This window comes from Metarhizium robertsii (genome assembly GCF_000187425.2).
Source record: "Metarhizium robertsii ARSEF 23 chromosome Unknown MAA_Scf_5, whole genome shotgun sequence".
NCBI classification, from domain to species: domain Eukaryota; kingdom Fungi; phylum Ascomycota; class Sordariomycetes; order Hypocreales; family Clavicipitaceae; genus Metarhizium; species Metarhizium robertsii.
This window is the reverse complement of record NW_011942193.1, coordinates 1,929,912-1,950,177: the sequence shown is the minus strand read 5'-3', so window position 1 is coordinate 1,950,177 and position 20,266 is coordinate 1,929,912. Positions and strand designations below refer to the sequence as shown.

The 20,266-nt window shown below is 52.4% G+C and overlaps 5 protein-coding genes across 5 annotated transcripts; 1 reads left to right on the top strand and 4 right to left on the bottom strand.

The window, feature by feature from the left end:
* Positions 1-486: 486 nt before the first annotated feature.
* Positions 487-1,278, top strand: MAA_04079 (Fe-S protein assembly co-chaperone HscB; the record flags this gene model as incomplete). The annotated part of the gene is made up of 1 exon (XM_007822077.1): positions 487-1,278. The coding sequence occupies one exon, from the start codon at positions 487-489 to the stop codon at positions 1,276-1,278; it is 792 nt and encodes a 263-aa protein (XP_007820268.1).
* A 518-nt stretch (positions 1,279-1,796) lies between these two features.
* On the bottom strand, positions 1,797-4,434 carry MAA_04080 (pH response protein PalF; the record flags this gene model as incomplete). Its single annotated transcript, XM_007822078.2, has 2 exons — positions 1,797-3,692; positions 3,817-4,434. 2 exons carry the CDS (start codon positions 4,432-4,434, stop codon positions 1,797-1,799), a joined length of 2,514 nt encoding a protein of 837 aa, XP_007820269.2.
* Positions 4,435-6,824: 2,390 nt separating this feature from the next.
* Positions 6,825-8,717, bottom strand: MAA_04081 (cell division control protein Cdc6; the record flags this gene model as incomplete). The annotated part of the gene is made up of 2 exons (XM_007822079.1): positions 6,825-8,596; positions 8,669-8,717. The coding sequence occupies 2 exons, from the start codon at positions 8,715-8,717 to the stop codon at positions 6,825-6,827; spliced, it is 1,821 nt and encodes a 606-aa protein (XP_007820270.1).
* Positions 8,718-10,150: 1,433 nt separating this feature from the next.
* MAA_04082 (uncharacterized protein) lies at positions 10,151-10,630 on the bottom strand (the record flags this gene model as incomplete). Its single annotated transcript, XM_007822080.1, has 1 exon — positions 10,151-10,630. The coding sequence occupies one exon, from the start codon at positions 10,628-10,630 to the stop codon at positions 10,151-10,153; it is 480 nt and encodes a 159-aa protein (XP_007820271.1).
* Positions 10,631-15,040: 4,410 nt separating this feature from the next.
* Positions 15,041-17,652, bottom strand: MAA_04083 (uncharacterized protein; the record flags this gene model as incomplete). Its single annotated transcript, XM_007822081.1, has 3 exons — positions 15,041-16,667; positions 16,723-17,013; positions 17,372-17,652. The coding sequence occupies 3 exons, from the start codon at positions 17,650-17,652 to the stop codon at positions 15,041-15,043; spliced, it is 2,199 nt and encodes a 732-aa protein (XP_007820272.1).
* Between the last annotated feature and the right edge of the window lie 2,614 nt (positions 17,653-20,266).

Below are 20,266 nucleotides of genomic sequence, written 5' to 3'. Positions count from 1 at the left end.
AGAAACCGAGTGGAAAATGCTCGTCCGCTGCCGGCCATCATGTCTCAGCAAGACATGCCGAGTCATACATGGCGCTCGAACAAATACATAGCTGTACTTTGTGCCTTGTAGTACTATTGTAACATGGTAGCACCAAAAGCTGACCACTTGAATTGTCTAGCATCGGATTGGTTTAGCCGTCCCAAGCCGACGGGTGGATACAACAGACAAGGGAAATCCTCGGTCTAATTCCCCGGACGGCTCCCACGTCGGGCTTCCGAGCTCCGTTATTCTCCAGAGAAGAGCGTGGATGACTTCATCGCGTTGCAGCCCTTTTCTTTTCCTGCCATGTTTTTAAATCTTTAAAATTTCCTTTTTGGATGTTCACATAACTTGATCAGCGCAATAGTGCGACGCACTCTTTCCATCTAGTGTCAAAGCATTCAGAAAACACCACATCTTGTCCGATCCAAACCTTCCTTCTAGTGCCCTTTTCTTTGCCCAAACATGCGCGCCATCTCCGCGACGCAACGCATCTGCGGACGGTGCCGCCTCCACGCCCAAACGACATCACCACCCGTCGCCGCCGTCTCCCTAGCCGCAATAGAACCCCGCGCACTCACGACGCGCCCGCGAAACCCAGCAGCCCACCAGACGCGGCGATTTACCCAGCGGCCGTCTCTCGCCGCCTCCTCCTCCTCCTCGTTCTCCTCCCCGGCGGCAGCAGAAGCCAACGCGCCCCCCAAGACGGCGCCGTCACCACCGCAAACCCTCTACTCCTTCTTCCCGCAAACCCTCCCCGACGGACCACCCCCGAACGGCCACTTCCCCATCAACCTGCGCTCCCTCCGCGCCGAGTTCCTGCGCCTCCAGTCCCGGCACCACCCGGACCTGCACCCGGCGTCGTCCAAGCCGCAGGCCGAGGCGACGAGCGCCGCCGTCAACAACGCCTACAAGACCCTGTCGAACCCGCTGCTGCGCGCGCAGTACCTCCTCTCCCTGCAGGGCGTCGACGTCGCCAACGACGAGACGCTCAAGGTCGAGGAGCCGGAGCTGCTCATGGTCGTGCTCGAGGCCCATGAGACCATCGAGGAGGCCCGCAGCCCCGCCGACCTGGACGGGCTGACGGCCGAGAACGAGGAGCGCATACGGCGCTGCGAGGAGGTGCTGGAGGAGGCCTTCCGGGAGCACGATCTCGAGAGGGCCAAGAGGGAGGCTGTCCGGCTGCGGTACTGGGTGAATGTGAGGGGGGCCGTGAGTGACTGGGAGGAGGGGAAGCCTGCCGTTTTGCAGCATTAGGATGATATGATGCTTGGTCATGTACATTATAGGCATATAGACGACAGCTTGTAAGGAAGGACAATCATCGCCTTTCCCCATCCGTTAGTGCCATGGTCTCGAAGTGTGATTTGAATGTGTTGTTGATTTGGGGGGGGGGGGGCAATTGTCTCGTCCAGGAGTCAGCCATATCTGCACGTAGTACACCTAGGGAATGCACATATGTGTGGTCAGAAAACACACAATGCACATCTTGGCAACGGCCTCCAAGTCCAGGTATTACAAAAAAGTAAATTAAAACCCAAGGAATTCTTGCCAAAATCCCGATGCAAAACCAGATTCTCAACGCCATTTACATAATATACCACCAAAACTCCCATGCTCGCATCAATCAAATGCGGACTCCTTGATCCATATTGTGCATTGAATCCAATTTTCGTATGCTCGTACCGATATCTCTATAATCACGAAACATGAAATAGACAAGAACCAACCCCTTATATACAATATAGCGGCCCTCCCTTTTGTTTTCCCCCACCTCATCTGTGATACGCTGGTAGTTGTTCCATATGTGAGTCACCGTCCCGAGATGGACCGGCACCCACGCCGTATCCAGGATATTCATCTGCTTCATCGAGATCAGGGGCTGTGGCTTCGTTGGCAGCATCGGCTGATGAGCTACCTCCCGGCCGCTCCATGTCATCTGGAAATTCTGGTGGCACGCTGGCTTCTTCCATCAGTCTTCGACGCTCGAGCTCTTGCTTGTCCTCCGTCGGGTGGCCAGCGGTTACTTCGTCCTCTGTGGGTGCGGATGGAGCAGCTTCGGCTTCGTCCGTGGTTGGGACAACGGGGCCAGAGGATGCCGCACGAGGCGTGTCTTCTGCATCGTAAATATCGTCGTCTTCCCCTGGTGCTGAAGGCCCTGCTGGCGGTTGACTTGGTAATAGTCTCGTTTCAGCTTGTCGTATTCTGTCCTTCTCGGACATGTTGCTCTGATCAGGCATCTGAGGCGGCGGAATGTAGGACGGGGCGGCCTGTGGGCGATTGCCATTTACTTGAATGTCTCGTGATGAACCCGTCGTAGCCAAGGAAGATTGCTGTTGGACATCAGCAGGATGTGGAGGTGGGGTGGTGTAGTCGAGTTGGGCATTAGAAGGTGATAGGTGTGACTGCCCATTGGCGAGTATTGAGTTGAGTGGATGGTGAGGGCTATTATGGGATGGAGTTTCAGGCTGGATGATTTCGTCCTCGTCAGCCTCCTCCGCAATTCGAATGGTTCTTGTTTTGGCGACTGGCTTCGCAGCTGGCCGTGCTTTGGAGCTGTCGGTAGTCCCCACGACGGTTTCAAACGACAATGATATGATGCCCTTTTCACGTCTGACCTGCGAGGTGTCTGCAATGTTGGAGCCCCTCTGGGGGCCGAATGAGCCTTGGTTTGAGTCTGTATTGCTGCCATTGGATGTGCCAAATCTTGATTTCGAACCACCAGCCCCTAGCTGACTCGACAGCCTGCCTCCAAGGTCAACAATCACTTCAACTTGATACTTGAAGCTTATCATGTCACCTGGCACAGCCTTGATTGTTGGGAAAGCATCGTCAGGCACCCTGACGGAGACTGTGACAGAAGCCTGCAGCGTTTGAGGGTCGATGATGAGAGGTGCGGCATTCTGGTCCAAGTCCTTGCGAAACACGCTCGTTGAGCCACTTGACGACAATGACAGCCCTGCCAGCCCAGTTCGTGACTTTGGATACGGGTCGTCTTTGTGTAGCTTCCTTGCGAAGTGGACGCCTTGGGCGATCAATGATGGCGGTGGGTTTGTATCAATCCTCCCTTGCCGAAACAGAGTCGCAATGACACCAGTCATGCTCTTCACCCTCTTGATGTGCTGCACCATAACTCTCACCGAGACAGTGTCACCAGGAAGGCAGCCGCCCTTGAGCAACTCGACGGTCGTTGTAATCGTCTTGTCGTCCACAACCTGCTGTTTTGCCGCAGACGTAAGTGTCGAGCCCACGTGTGATAACTGGGTGAACTCGGCCCTACTGGCGGTGCTGACGCTACGGCCACTCTCTCCGCTGATTTCGCTATGCATATCGCTTGGGGCAGATCCTGTGCGGGTTTCAATGGGCGAACTATGGGTGTTGTCACCACGGGTAGAATCTTCCGTGATGACGGATGAGTCGGCTTCGGAAGCAACATCATTGATGTCGACCGAAGCGGAGCCAGACGGTTTGTCGTTGACGGCAGGCTTTTTTCTTCGCGTCCGTTTAGATATTGGCTCTAGGAAAATGGTTCTCGACCGCGGCGGCGCAAGTAATCCAACGTCTATTTGCTGGACAAGAGTAACCTTTCTCTCACAGGTAGAGGTCGGGGTGATGGTTGTGGGTCTTGTTATTGTGGCAGTAATGGAGTATGAAATGGTTCCCCGTTCAAACTAATATCCCACGTTAGTTTTCTTTTCTTTTTTTTCTCTCTTTGTGTCTTTTCTTTCTCGACACCTTGGCTTTATATATATATATATATATAGAGAGAGAGAGAGAGAGAGGAGCGTATCTTACGTCAATGCTGCTGGGCAGGCCCTTATCCGGAAATATCAAATCGAAGCCAAACTCATATTTGCCCGGCTCTATCCTCCCCTCGCCGCTTAGAACCTGCTCGTCTTGAAACAGACTAATCAACCCATTGCCCTGGTACTGTGGCCGTCGCGAGCTGCCTGGCGGGGGCAGCGTGGTGACGCTCTGTGCCTTCGCCACGGACGTGGGGTCCTTGAGGACTCGGACAAAGCCATGCAGCGAGACGACGAGGTGGGTAATGCGCAGCGGTTTGACGACGACGAGAACAACGGCACCGCGGACGGAATCCCCGGCGGCATACGTCCTGTGCGGCTCGTCACAGCGGATGTGGAAGTCGACGACGTTGCGGTTTCTGCTGCGGAGGGGCAGCGGCAGCTGCAAGGGCAGGCTCAATCGCGACAACAGGCTCGGGCGCGGAGCTGCAGTTGACGATGCATGGGTCGACTTGGCCAGCGACGGCGCGGGCACGGCCTCGCTGGCACTCTCATTCTCATTCTCGGGATCCCCAGAGACTCGGGCACCCGCGGCGGGCGTCGTGAACGAGGGCGTCGACGATGTCGAGAGACGGCCGCCGGCTCCATCCCGAGGGGGATCTCGCGGCATTGGGCGAGCACGTCGGACGGCTGCGGGCCAGGCCCAAGGGCAAGGCTCGCAAACCCAAGTGCAAATGCAAATGCAGGACGCAGACGCAGGCGTAGACGCGGTGCCTGAGAGGAGCGAGCGATTCCGTCGGTGGTCGCTGCCCTCGACGCCTCGAGGCTGTGATGCAATGAAGCTATGATGCTATTGATGATGCGGACGAGCAAGAGGTCCGGTCGAGTCGAGTCACGACGGGATAGAACAGGCTGCGTCGAGGGTCAAACCCAAAACTAGACATGGATGTGCTTGGCGGCGGGCTGGGGCGGGAGGTCTGCCAGCTGCATCTGCGCCGTTGGGCTTGGGCCTGGGGGCTTCCCGGAGCGCTCGCAGGGGTCAAGTGTTAGGGGGGGGAAGCACGCACGGCCAAGGGACATCGGAGAGAGGGGCGTCGCGGCCAGGGCACATGCACACATGTGCAGGCCAACAGTCAATGATGGATCCAGTCTGGTCACTGGCCCCATTTAAACATTCAATTGCGAATGTTGGACCTGGCGATTCAGTCCTCATATTCACAATGCACCTGTCGTACAGCTCTGCCCCTGTCACCAGTTATGTACTTAGATTATCGACCATGCTCAGGCGACTCGTACTCTCCTACGGAGTACATGACTACTTACTAAGTAAGTACATACAAAGCACAGCAGGTAGTAGTTACTTATTCGAGCAGGGCGGCCAAGGAGGTCGGGCATCCAGCATCCAGCATCCAGCCCGTGCCGATTCCTCGCTCATGCGCCAGCCGGACAACTCGCCGAATACCACCAGCCCTAAAAATCAAACCACAGCCAGATTAAAAAAAAAAAGGGGGGGGGGGCAAGAGCAATGATTACGGAGTAATCGGCTGCACACCACCTTTCGACAATCTTCACCCGCCCAGAGAGCCCCCACGTGCTTTAGCGGGACGACTCTGCCATCATGGTGGCATAACCGTGGCATCGCAGTGGCAGAGTCTGCAAAAACGGATCAAATGGAACAGAATGTACCACACCCTCTCATCCTCCATCCGATAGGGGGGTTACGCCATGCCCGACACCAGAAGAAAGGAAGAAGGAAAAAACAAAGGCAGCGGCATGTTCTGAGCAATCAACACTCCAACTACTTAAAGTACCTAGGCACCTAGGTACATACTGCTTGATGCTTGGCCTTGTGCTTCGTGCTGGAGCTCTGCCAGCTCCCATGTCGGAAAGCTGGGACCAAGGTCCATGACTCTGCCAGTTGACACGTCACTTTTCTTTGTCTGAGACACATCGGGAGAGACTGACCTTTGCCCGTGGAACCAAAAAACGGTTTGCTTCACAAACAATTGCTGCAGGACTAGTACTCCGTACGGACTACAAATTCCCAAACGCAAAGCGATGGTCGAGCGATGCAGGCCAGACCAAGTCGCCATTGTCATGCCCGACTTGGGGTGTTGCCCGCGCGTGCACATGTATGTTTCTTTGTCGCCAGTCTTTCCTCCTCCCCCTCCTTTTCCATCTTGTATTTTCTTGTCAAGATTGGCGATGCTGCATCTTCTAGAATTCTATAGTGGGCTGGTTCAACGTCACGTTTTCTGCATCGGTCGTCATAGCTTCTCGTGTGGCGCGCAACCAACCAACTTTAGAACACAGGTACGTTTCTGTGCGTACATACATGTATGTACCTTAAGTACCTAGGTACCTAGAGGCACATATCGAGGCACGAATGCTCTCTGTACTCCGTACGCCTCCGTCTCATCCCTCGTGCACGTACATACCTACAGTACTTAAGTAGGTATATATACATATACTCTTGTACCCTCAGAACAACCCAAATGTCCTGGTTGGGTCGTTTGAAGACCCGTGGGGAAGCCAAGAAAAGCTTGATTCACTTCAATCTTTGCCTTTCTGTCAGCTCTCAAGCCACCGATGCTCCATCATCGTCCACACCTCTGTGATGACATGCTGGGGGGACATGGCACCTGCCAACTGTACCACTAAAAGTGGAGAAATCTCCTGGTGGTGTGAGCTCTTCATCTCTCTCTATTGTCACCAGATAATTCCATAGAATCAGTTCCCGTAGCTGTAGTGGTCAAGCTCGACTTTCACATCTGCGTAGCAAAAAGAAGTGTTACAGCCTCAGTGTATTTCTTTACTCGTGTTGGGTATCGTCCTATGCTAGCCAACCACAAAATTGTACAAAACACATAACCTGCGCCATTAATGCCATTAATGCCATGAATGCTTTCCATCATCTAGTGCTCCTCACACCACGTACGCCTGTGCTAAACTCATGCCATGTATACAATCCAGCGCCAAATCCGCCCAAAATGCAACACCCTACTCATGCAAACAGTGCCTTTATACTCCAAGACGGCCGAGTCCCCGTCAGTCTACACCTCAGTCCAATGCCTCACCTGACAAAATACTCCTCAAGATGCCAGCGGCTGGTCCATCGGCCACCGACTGGATTTCTTTCTCTCCTACGCAGCTAGCGATACGCTTCTCGCCTTCGCTGCCAACAGTCGACTTCCGTCCACGCTTGCTAGGTGTCTGTGCCATATTGAAGCTGCCATTCTTGCCATCCACAGCAGCAACGAGGCCCAACGTCTCCAAGCTGCCAACAACCTCTCGGAATTCTGAACTTGACAGTGGGTGCAGCAAGGAGTCTCGGGTGCACAACTGACAATATGTGTCAAAGAGAATCTTGATTGTCGGCGCCGATGACTGAGACTTGGACGGGGTGGCAGGCGTGTTGGACGCCCTCATCAACGCTCGACTCCTATTTTCGTACGCTGTCAGAGCACAGAGAGCAACCTTTTGTTGGAGATTCAGTGTCTTGAGCCGTTGAGTTGTGCCGTTGCTAAAGGCTGCAGCGGTGACCTTGTTGAGATGTCCTATCGACGCCCGAGGCGCAGTCTCTGCCGTCAAGCTCTTGAGAGAGCTGGCCATGATTTGCAGAACACTCCTCGCCGCCGATCCAACTCCCGCAGCCCCATTCACATTTTCGCCCAAGGGTCGCTTGGACGGTGTCATCTGCAGTAGCTTCTCTCGAGCCTCTTGCTCATGTTTCGATCTGGTCTCGGTTTCGATCAAGTCCAGTGCACGGCGACATATTTCAAAGGCCTTTCGAAGATCTCCAGTCTGGCTGGCGACTTTTCGAGAGCACAGCTCAATGGCGGCTGGGTGAATAAAGGGGACGTAACCTTCCTTGCCACCCTCAGGCATGAGAGACTTGAGCCTTGTGGTGATGATATTCTTAACCTGGGCGGCCGTGTATGGCAGGAACGGCAGTAGATCTGGCTTCAGATTCTTCGACTTCAGTCGTGGCAGGAAGCGATCGGTCAAATCCAGAGCGTTTGCGATGCCGATCAGGGTCAGACGGGATGATTTTTGAAGAGACCACTCAAATACCCGGTAAAGGCTCTCAAGGCCCATAGTCATGATGTGATCGATTTCGTCCAGGATGATTAGGTAAACTGAGGATGACTTGGTTTTGGGGCAAAATTCCAGCTGGAGTGCTGAAATAGCTTCAGTCTCTGATGAGATGTTGGTGTCTTCTCCGAGCTCGTTGAGCAAGGTGGTGTACAGGTCTTTGGAGGACTTGATGCTCATGCAGTTGATGTATACACTCTTGGTACCTTCTTTGTCGGAGAAGCCCCGAGTCATTTCTGTGATCATAGCGCTCTTGCCGGTTCCGGGTGCACCGCTAACGTAGAGACAGCCGCTTGGTGTTGACGAGCTGCAGCGGTTGAGGAACTTGATTAGCTCCATTCGCTCAGATTCTCTTCCGATGAGCTGTCCTGGTTCTGCCCCACGGCTAAAGAGTTGCCGTGCAGAGTGGTAGATGGTCTGGATGGTGGACGGGGACAAAGGCGAGTTTGGAGTCAGACGTTTAAAAAGTTTTCCCGCCGACATGACCGCATGTCGAGGAGTGGTAGGATAGGCTGATAGCACATCTCGATGTCGTGGAGTCGATGGTGTGACTGGGTTCTTTTTGATGGATTCAGATCTCTGTCTCTTCCGAGGAGCATCCTCGACCACTTCCACCTCGATCTTGATGGTGTCGTGGACATCGGGAGTGCTTTGAGGGTCCTGGTTCTCCTCGTCATCCTTGTAGAGGGCATATGCGTCGTGGTGTCTGAGTCTCTTGGTGGGAGTTGCAACAACGACTATTGCTCATTCAGTCAGCCTCAGTCAATGATGTAGAGGATTCACCTTCGCATGGCGTCTCCTTCACTCACCAGAATCCCCATCGTTGCGATCCCTCTTTCCCAAAGCAGAGCGAGGCATTGTGATGGACAGTGCCTTCCAAATTATGGCTATGCGGTGCAATTGAAGAGCGGTTGTCCTTGCCGAAATGTTGGAATTTGGAAAACGGGAAGATGGGAAGTCGAAGGGGAGCGCAGACCAGCGGTAGCCAGGGCAATTAAGAAGCATGGGAGGTCGTACCCATACCTGCCCTTGCGCAGCCGCGCCACAAGAGGCGTGAAGACGGACGGGCGCGTTGGTACGCGTGATACGCGACCGAACGCGCAAACCCATTAAATTATGGCCCGTGACGCGCGGCACGTGACGCGCCTTTCATCGGCACCACCTAAGTATGAAGAAAGAAATAAGTACTCCGTGGTCCATTCACATCTTTACATAATTTCTTTCATGTTACGGAGTACTTTCAAGCACACTCCACATATTGTGTCTGCGTAGGGAACAAACGGGTGTATAGCTCCAGCACATGAACAGTCCATTGGATGAATTGCAGCCGTGTTCGTGATGCAATGGATCAATCATCAAACGTCCCATGCTACTAGGAGTTTCCAACTGCGGGTGCCAACCCGAGTTTTCCACAATTCTCCGGCAATTGCAAGAGCGTGTCACAAATACATGTATATCGGGCTTTTGGAGAATATTCGAGCAGTACGACGTCTTTGAGGTTTCTCCTCATGACCTCCGACTTGGGCAGGACAGTATGCAAATCTCAGTCACTCCAATCGACCACAACACAATACATTGCCCTCTTCGAAGAGACTCTAGCTTTTGACCATCTTCCTAGATCTTCTTGCCTGTGAGCAAAGTTTTGTCCCGGAACTCATTGCCAACATGGAGCATTGATCGACTTTTGTGGAACCATGCAAGTCGACGGGCATCATGAACCATGTGCTTGGCTTTAAGACCTGGCGGTATTGTAACCACACCCATGTTCGATTCCGCAACGAGCAACTCCATATATTCTGTACCAAAAGCAGGGTGATTTGTGTAAGCGTCAGGGCAACACATATCTTGATGTGATTCTGGGAAGGCATCATCACGCCGCGAGAGTTGCTGCGACTACAGACTCTGACGTATTATGCGTTAGTTAGGCTCGGTTTGTATAAGAGAAGCGAGATCCGAAAGTTCCAGAATTCTGAAAGGGTTATCAGTGACGCATTTCTGTTGTGCCGGCATTGGAAGACTCGCGGCTTGCCATCCTCGTCATGATACTGACCCACGGCCATACCATTCGGCAAGTACGGTTGCTTGCGAAGCTTTACAATCTGAAATCTTGTCATAGTCATTATACAGAGTACTTCACCAGCACATGATTTTCTCTTTCAACAGCCTCTTGATAAACAGGGGTTCGAGGCGCCGAGTTGTCCTGACATGTTGATCAACCACGAAGCTATGCGAACGAAAAAAGGACCGAAATTTAATAATGCCCAGCATGTATTAAAATCTAATTATGGCATCTAGAGGACGACACCGGGGGCGTCGAAGGAGCTCGTCACTCTTGGCTTGGCGGCCTCGGCCGACTCGCTCGCGGCGTCCTGCTTTGCGTTGTTGGCGCCATTATTCTTCTGTCCTGCCTTCTGTCCTGCCTTCTGTCCTGCCTTCTGTCCGGCCTTCTGTCCGGCCTTCTGTCCTGCCTTGTTGGCGGCCTGCTTGTTGGCCGCCTGCTTGTTGGCGGCCTGCTTGTTGGCCGCCTGCTTGTTGGCGGCCTGGGCGTTTCCGGGCGCTCGTGCCACCATCTCGACGTCCTCATCACGCTGGTCGAGGGTGACGGTGGTATCGACTTTTCTAGCTTTAACAGCATCCGCGATTACCGAGTCATGAAACTCTCTAGCTGCGGCGTCAACGTCGCGCTTCTCGAAGTCGGGGTCGGGAACGATGGATGGCGCGGCCAGCGCGCCGGTGAGGAGAGTGAGGACGAAAGCAGATGAGACCTTCATATTGTTGGATTAAAGAGTAGTTGGTTGTAGAAAGAAAAAAAATAGAGGCTGTGAGAATGGAGAGTATTTGTTGAGTTGCTAATTGTGGTTGTTATAAGGATCCTTTCAACATTGGAGTCTTGATGCGACGACTCTTTTATATTTGTATTTCTCTCGTACATCAAGCCTGTTACTCTGTGACGGTCTGGACGACGGATCATTTTCAACCGAAACAAGATCCACCGTGTTAGCGAAACTATGCAGAGGAAGAGATTGGCATCCTCATCCTGGCAAAGGGTCTCTGATCAGTGATGGGCGTTCAAGGCTCGGCAGCGCCATGCCGCTGGCGTGTCGCACAGAAAGCTTGGATGGTCTGAAGTCTGGTTTCAGCTGCGTCGTCTCGCGCAGATTATGGTGCTTGGGCGAAGCCACCTGCTTGCCCTCTTCCTCTTCCTCTTGTCTTGGTCCGCCGGCGCGCTCTCATCGTGAGCCAACTGAGCCGCGAGACCCGTACAGACAGGCTCGAGATGCCACCCCGAAACGGCAAAAGGACGAGTCATATCCAAGCATGTTCATCGGGTGGAGTTGAGACGTAAGGCTGTGCCGAAAAGGGCCTCCGAACCTCGTCGTGATGAAGCCGCGAAACTCGAATCTGGGTTTCAGCTCTTGTCTGAGTCGCTCGACTTGAAACACGTCAAACCCTGCCACCACGACGCACCTCGGCGCATGAGATGGAAGGCAAGCCACGGCCGCGCTGGTGTCTTGACAAGTTTCCATGATTGTTCCTTGCTCTTGGCGACATTGAATGCCCGTTTCGTCTCCCCGCTTGGTTGTTCCCTCGTGGCATCTCGGCCGGATCCCGCGCGAATTCCACGAAAAGCCAAGACAATTGCCCAGATCGTTCGTCAACTACTAGCTCGGCATATTTTACACTTAAGCTCATGTCATGTTTTGTATTGAGTAAGAGCTGACACGGACCCAGTTCTTCGCCGTTTGATGCCACGAGCTCAATGACCAGTCCAACATCGAGCTCAACATGGAGCTCGACTTGGTCCGAGTCGTCCTGGAAATAGAAATCCGGGGTTTCCCTGGGAGCTAGCATCTGCTGACGCGCCGTGGGAGAGGCAACGAGATAATGCCGACACTAACGGCGAGCGCGAGGCCTTTTCATAGTTTGCGGATGATGAGGACGGTCTGCATACGGCCTGCATACATACACCACACCATCAATGAGACAGACGCTTATCTGGGTAATGTGCCAACTCACAGGATGGAAAATCTGACGATATCTATTCACCAATACTTTCTTGGGCCTTATTCCGCTGTAGTTGTGCTGCGGTTCAACGCAGTGTCTCGGGATACTACATCGACAATCTGGATGTTGCCAAAACTTGAACTGTGCTTGTTTTCCGGGCATTTCTCTGACAAAGGGCCAATGGTGATGGGGTTTTAGCTTCGTCTTGGCTGAGCTACTCATCCATCATATGCCATAGGTCCCGCTGACACGAATTCTACCCATCTGGCGCCGAAACACGCTGGTTGTGAAACGGCTTGAGCTGAATAGTGAATACAATCCCATGAGCATCCGGGTGTCTACGGTCTACCAAGTCTCAGTCTGGCCCATTTATCTCGACAAAAACCATGCGGCCCAGCAGAAGAAACAGGCCAGTCTCGAGGAGATGGCCATGGCCATGGCAGCTGCTGTTTGAAGCAGCCCTGTCACTGCGCTACCAAGACGAGCAGGATGGCGCAGTTCAAGTCCAATGACTCTTGATCAAGAACGTTGCAGAGTCAGAACATGACATGAAGTTCCTCGCTCGCGTTCCGGAAAATAAACAAGTTTCCCCATTCTGATCTCCCGCATGGATGCCAGCAGAGGTCTCATTGACATGACATGGGTGAGAAGGTCAATCCCTCCTTTTACCATGTCTAACCCTAACAACAATGACGATCAATTAGAGCAGTAAGGTATTGGGGTATTGGGGGGGGTGTGATCCGCCAAGTCGCAGCGATCAACTAAAGAGACTCCGTCGTCATCATGCACCATGTGTCGATGCCACACGCAGTGTTGCAGGAAACGCAGCATCCAAAATACGCAAAACATTCCAAATATATCTTGATTTCTGCCAGCATTGAGGCCTCCCTTAATTTAAATGTAAGGCATTAGCTCCCCTGGAGGAAAAAAAATATTAATATAACTGTATTACGCCCTCAAGCTATGTATATTGACTTAACCGCCCAGTTCGTGTCTCTTGACTCCTGAGTACCCATCACCTCACTCCTCAGAGGCTCTGTTGCAGCCCTTCACGCAGCAGTAAGCCGAGTCAACTGCGTCGTTGACCAATTCCCCAGAGTCGTAGAATCATACTGCGACTCTCGGGAGAGTTGCAGGTTTCCCTTCCTCCTCTCTCGCACGAACAACGCCGCAAAGGCCGCCGTTGCGCACGCCAGCCAAACACCAACTCCGATGCCAACGTGACGGAGGCTGCGATAGGTACAGTCCCTCTGCACCGTTTCCATGGCACGCTCGTCGCAGTCGTCAGCGCTGCAACGTCGTTTCGCAGCGCGGCATTGTCGACGAGTTTTGTCCCCCCCCCCGGGAACTATGAAGTTCCCGATGCTGCAAAGGGACAAATGACAGGTGAATCTGCTTTTGCCACATGCCCACACGCTTGAGTGCTGTTTGCCTGCTGCGAGGTGGCTCGTATCTGCCCGAGTCTTCTTTACTCCTCGGGCCGCAACGTGCTCGTTGTCATACCAAACGATTCACTGCTACTGCTGCCTTTGTGGCAGTAATTCGTGCACGACTATCGACCTAGAGTTCTTGTCCGGACAGCCGGCCCGGTGTATGGCCATGCTGTGCGGCCCGTAGCAAAGGCCGTTCGATAAAGTAGACAAGAGTGGCTTTCGTAGCAGCACCTGAGGTTACATGCCTGGCCCTCGGCCGTATGGACACAGATGAGTTGCTTCCATTCCGTTCGGTCAGTAGCAATCATGTTCCCTCGAAGTCGACATGAGCGAGAGGACTAGTATAAAGATTTGGGCGAGTTTCATTCTAGACGTTGCTGCCTTGGATACTCCCCCAAAGTCGGCGGTGCTCTGCCTCGCGGCTGTTGCGGTGACTATTCGCCAATGGAACAGACGCGGTTGGAAGCTAATTGGCCACTGTAGCTGTAATTCAATACCTTTGGAAGATTGAGGTTGAATGAATTAGGAAACAAGAAACATCTTGGATTGTTCTCCCCTGACATAGGCGTCAACCATGCCCGGCAACACATAGTAAACTCGTGGCCTCGGCTAAATCCCACCCTACTTGTTAGTCCTAATTTATATAATTCATGACTTGTTCTCTGTAATATTGTGGCTTGCCAAAAGCCAAAAGCCATATAAAAAGGCCGTCAGAGCAGATAATTCATAATCTGTCACCTACAGCAGCGGGGGCACGAGCTCAGAGCAAATATCAGGTATAGCAATAAACATTAAGTACCAATCAATCACGCATAACGGCTGAGATAATATCGGTATACATGTACGAGTCAACTCCAAAACTTGGCTGTCGGAGCTTTGCCATGAGCACGTAGCATATACCAACATGCAAGAAGCCTCTTTGACACATTGCCAATGTCTAAGAATACCACATGCAAAATATGCCTTCTGGCAAATAGGAAAGCTGCATTACGCTAGGAATTGAAGATTTTCTGCACAGGCTCCAGGAGTCATTGTAAGAACAAACATTGAAGTGAATCACAGACTGAACGTCTACACAACCAACCAACCAAGACACAATCGCCGCACAGCACATAGGCAATGACACAGCCGAAATTTTTTCATTCAATACCGCTACTACGTCTAACGCGTTGGAATAGACTAGACGCGTACGGTGCGCAAGTAAAAAAGCGCAATCTGAGAAGCTACGCCCCGTCCTAGACTCATCCGTCCATGTGCCCCTTGCAAGCATCTTGTAGTTCGAATCAATGCCAACATTGAAGTGCTCTCAAGTTCACTGTCTTATCCCAGACTATTAATCATGTGCCGGCATTGGGCTCCATCAGTGCGCAACATTCCCTGATCCTAGACTTCGTTGCCTAGGGTCACATATATACACAAGGAACATCGCCAGCCAAATGTCGGTTATACAATTCAATCAGCTACCATCTAACCGCAAGCGATGACATGGCTAGTAGTTGAAAGGAGCTTTCAGAAACACGCTTCTAACCACCCAAAGAAGCAGGATATCACACTCAGCTACTTAAAATCATTGAGTCATCAGCAACAACGTCGTCGTAGAATACATCATACAATACAAATGAAAGTTTTGGCATGGGTCAGCTCAAAACTAAGAAAAAATACAGCTCTCAGCATAACCACAATGCTGGTGGTGCAATACAAAGACCACTCATCTCACATTCAGGGAAAATGATGCGTCCATGCTCATCCAGCCACTCTTCGCACCCATAGCGTTGTAGGCTCATATTCAGCGTTCTTGTCTTGGCGCTTGTAAGCACGGAATAATCGAAGGCCTAGTTCATGCTCTTGACTCTGGATCACGGCCAATTCCTCCCGGAGTCCCTCAACCTTTTGCTTCTCCTCTTCTCGCCTGCGCAGAACCTGATCGCTAGCCAACAAGTTGTCTTGGGGCATAAGCTCCGTCATCTGTTTGATGCTCTTCTCAATATTGACGCGGCGGTGAGCCAGACTCTTGAGTTGAGAGTTCAATTGCGAGACTGGATCGTCAGCGAGCGACAGCTCAGGTGGCGCCGGGGGGAGAGGCTTAGACATTGACAACGTAGACGCCCGACGGTCTGCCGATTTCATGTCGCTCGTGGACCGACGATATTGACCCGTGGCATCATAGCCACCAGAAAGACCCCGAGATGCTCCCACACTCGTGTATGGGCTCGACATCGACACCACCGCAGGCCCCTCAAAGCTAGTCGACCTGTGTCTGTCGCCAACCGCTGGCTTCCCAGTATTCGTAGAGCCGGAAGCCGGTGGCATAGTTGGTAGTGGCGGTACGTCTTCCTCGGCGGATTGTCGAGGAGTGCCTGGATTTGATGTTGCATAGGTGGTGATGCTGAAACGTGAAGGGGGTGGCACCCATGTCTCATCTGGGCGGGCTGAAGACAGCCAGGCGGGGGTGACTATATTTCCCGCGCCGTCTGAAGATTTGGCATTTGAAGGCAAGGAGTTCAGCCTAAAGCTTGCCTGGCTTGATTGAGGAGGCGGCTTCCTCTTGAAGGCTTTGATGGAAGACGGGAGAGCCTCTGGTGGATGTGACGCGAGAGCTTGGTTATGCCAGTTGGGTGGAGGGGTATGACGAGCCCTGGGCTCGGGCGTTGGGAAATCGCTATGGGGTGGACTTGGATACGGGTTCTCGGCAGTGACAGGTTGTCGCTCAATAGACAGCTGGGTCGGTGGTGAGATCGATTTTCTGGTTTTGTGCTTAGCGGTAAGAGGGAAGAACTTCCTCATCGTGCTTCCAGCGCCAAAAGACTCGGACGTTCCAGATCCTGTGGCTGCTGCCAGGGGTGTCCCGTTGCGACCGGGTCGTTTGCTGCTCTTTCGCGGAATGCCCAGTGGCGCAACATTCAAGTCGTCGCGAACAGGTTCGACTATCACAGACCGGCCGCTAGCTCCATTCCAAGGCGGGCGGCTATCGAGCGGTTGCGGTTTCTCTTTTGCAGGCCAGCGCATTTGTAACCCATGTGAAGGCGAAGAGATATTCATATTCTTATTTTCGAGGGGGGAAAGAGGCGTGTTTGAATCAGTAGACATGACTGGACGCCGGGTATGACGAAACGAATCACTATCTGGAGGGGTGAGTACCCGTCCAGTATGAACTTGCTCGTTCCATGCTCTTCCACCATGTAATTGAATTTCTCGTGGCTGAGTCACTAGACCTCCGTCATCCCGTTGTGCAGATAGACTTGGCTTGGGTATAGCAGTCCTTTGTTGTTGCGACGGTAGGTAGAGGGCATCATGGCTATTCCCATGAAATGCTGTCCGCTGAATGTCATCCAAGTCGTCATCGATAGGTGATACATCTCCAGCTGTAAACCTGTTCCAATGTCAGAATTGCGACAAGCTCCCCCCACATCCTAAATACAACGTACCGGTCTTGCGTGGCACAAACGTCCGGCGAGCTGGGCGGCGATATTTGGTCAGCGGCAGAGCCGCCTAGGCCAGTTGAAGACTCCAGTTTGTATTTCGGTACAGGTGTCAACGATTCTCCGTCGCTCTTGTCGTAGACTGAGGATGCTGGGCGCCAGACAGGATTCGTTTGAAGTTGCGAGGATTGTTGCAGCTGCAGCTGCAGTTGTTGGCGCTGTTTTCTGCGGGAGCTTCGCCGAGGAGGCACGATATCTGGATGCACAGATCCAAATGGGTTTTGCGATGGCAAAATACTATGACCGAGTAGTATCACAAATTAGATATGAGAAATGTGAGGTTCGCAGGAGACATATTTTTACTCCGACTTGGCTGAGCCATCTATAGCCGCAGTGAGAAGGGCTGTGATGAGCAATTGTGCTCCGCACGCAGCCCCAAACAATGACAGGTATTGATTGACTTTTTATGATGTTCACTTGAACAAACAATGCGTGGCGCAGGACAAGTCTGCCCTGGACCATGAACACCAAGCCAGCTTTTGATACTTAAAAATAGCTCCGCATGACCAGCAGGTGGGTTAAAGACGCAAGCGCCACGCCAAGGCACTTGATGCAAGAAATAGCGGTGGGAAATCGAAAAGGAACGTGCGCTTACATGTCAACGTTGTGGTATCGGGGCACGACCTTGCCTCGCTGAATAGCGAATCGGTTGGGGCTGTTTGTATCGTGAAAAATCCCCAAGTCGTCGAGTGGTTCGGGAAAGTTGTCGTCAACAGCGTCTAAGCGATGATGTGTCCTCCCAGGTCTGACAGCTCGCGCGCGCTTTTGGGCCACCATGTGCTTATGTACGCTGCCACCTGAATGACGTCCCTGGAAGACTTCCTCTGGGGCTGCCATGACAGACGGTGATGACGAGGTTCGCAGGCGGTCCCACATGGCGGAATATAAGCCTAAAAACTTGGTAGGGTCTGCTGAAACGTGAGACACAGGAGGCCGGAGTGTGTTGATGGTGGTGGTGGCGGTGGCGGGCAGCGCTTGGCAAGCTTTCCGGACTCGCCCAAGCTCCTCTGACCTGCGAGAACCTACCGAAAACGCCGGTGTAAGTTATTGGTTGAGCCGGGTGGGCAGATGCTTGGCCAGTTGGCTGGGCTTGGGACTGACCAATTTCTAGACTGGTTCGAGCTTCAGTCTTGCAAAACCGAGGTTTTATTCGTTCCAAAGCACACAATATGAGCTTGCTTCGTCCTCTGATGCACAACACCAAGGCCCGAACAAAAGGAAAAGCCGTTTAGCTACTTGTTGAGATGGTGGGTGGCGTGGCTAATATTGACTCCTGCGAGTGCTCCAAGTGGTTGCAGGGGCCACCAGAACATCCAGGGCAACTGGTCGTCTGGGTGTTGTTGTGGTGTTGACCGTCTTGTTCGTGGGCCGCTCGGCCATGCGCGTGCCAGACAATGGAGTTGATGCTTTGGATCAATGATGGCTGAAAAGCTGGCTGAAAAGATTACGAGGCCAAAAAATAAATATTGACAGTCTGGTTCAAAGCGAGCTCAAAGCTCACCAGACATGTGCAAGTCAGCGGGTCGCACGTACCACAGGGAGGTAGTTCCTTCCTTCCCTTTGTCTGTTCGCCGTGCCTTCCGATGGAAAAGGCTTCGCAGTTGGTAAGACAAGAGGTCCGTCGAGTTGGCAGAACCCAAGAGTATTGTCAGGGTTTCAAGGCCGACAGACTTGCAATGGCTTATCCTGGTTTATGTATGATTTCCATCTATAATGCGGTACTCCATGCTCCATACTCCATACTCCATACATACACTGTTCCTGAGACTAATTATAATCTCAGCCAAGGGGTCAGCCCACCCCGCAATTGCCTTGTCGCGATCTGCATTCAACCAGAGCCACTAGCCATGCGTTTGCATCCACAGTCCGCGAACCCGCGCGCGGTTGGAAAATGACGGCAAACATACCAATTTGCCAATGGATCTCCTTCTGTGGCTGCAGTGCTGTCGGCCTTGTCCTTGATCGCACAGACGTTTTGCAACAGCTGGTTTGTTTCCCAAATGGCCCCATCTCTGTCAGGACTGAGATGGGTAGGGATCAGCCCTTGCATGAGTGCAGAATCTTTACCGCCATAAACCAGCTCTTCACCAGCTCGCCAGTATCAGACGACAGGAGCCAACCGAGCCAAACAAAACATGGATGAATGTTCTAGCGTCTAGCGATAAACATTCTGGGCCATACGCTTCTCGCCGTCTCACATCCACCTCGGCTGGCGTCCTGTTCCATGTTGGTTTCAGAACATTGGGCCGAATGGCAGGTACTTGGGCAACTGTTGAAAAACATGCCTCGTGACGAAAACGAATGTCAAATCGATACAATCTTCTCCGAACTAATTCCAGATACAGAAAGGCTTAATTATTTGAGACGGTTCTCATGCTTTCGGAAGGCGGCACGCAAGATTCCTTTAATACACATCATCTTACTCGTCGTGATGCCTTCATAGCCAGGAATGAGAATATCAACCTTCCCGAGATTCCGGTTACGTCCAATTTTATCAGCCTAGGGTCACACCGAAATGACTACTAGGCAATGGCCAGGTCCAGATATCAGTCTTGCCACTCAAAAAATAGCCAAGCACGAACATTGTTGTGGCCACTTGATTTGTGAGTGCACGCCTGGATAAAACGGGGTATTCTCACCATGATGCTATCTATATGCGAACTTGGCAGCATTTGCTACTTTCTTGCCCACTGTACATGCTCACTGTACGGAGGTGTTTTTGTATCCCAGCTTCGTTGCGCGGACATGGAAAAGCTCCCAGGTTTCTTTGTTGCCAGCCATCGAGCAAACACATCTACCTACCTAGGTAGGTAGTCGATAGCAACTTCGGCCAATAGTTTGTTTCATGAGCAGGCGCTGGGTGCTCCGTACAGAGAGTAATGGCTACTGTTTCAGGCCTCGGCGGCGCCAAACCCTGGCTCACTCCACCACATCACGCTCTCCTTATTCGTCTGAATAGAGCAGTTGCACACGACAAAGCCAGCAAATGCTCCGCAAGCACGGACTACGCTATACCTTCAAGTGGGTTTTCAACATTTAGTTATCACTGCCGACTATCTTGGGAATTCTACTTACCCTTGACGGTGAGCAGAGATGGTTGGTACCCGGTACTCTTTCCGGACCGGATTCACTTCGTCGAAAGAGGGCAAGGAGCACAGCAAAATGATCAGGATGTGCTGCACAAATGACCACTGCGTCAACTCGAAATATTCCTCAATGCTGAGCCAGGTACAGTGTTCCAATCGCATCATCGCGATCGACAATCTCAGACCGGACGTTGGCGCAGTCACTGGCTCCAACGATGACAGAATTGTATGTTGGCACGGAGGTCAGCCTTCATTCCCTTTCAAGACTGTTATTGAAGTGTGCTACTCCGTATAGCGGCATCATTACCCGTAGCTCGTGTTTCAAGGTGGTCAGGACATGAAATGTCGCAGTCTCTAGCTGTAAGCGTTCTCGTGTTTCCAATGATTCTTGATCGTATTCTGAA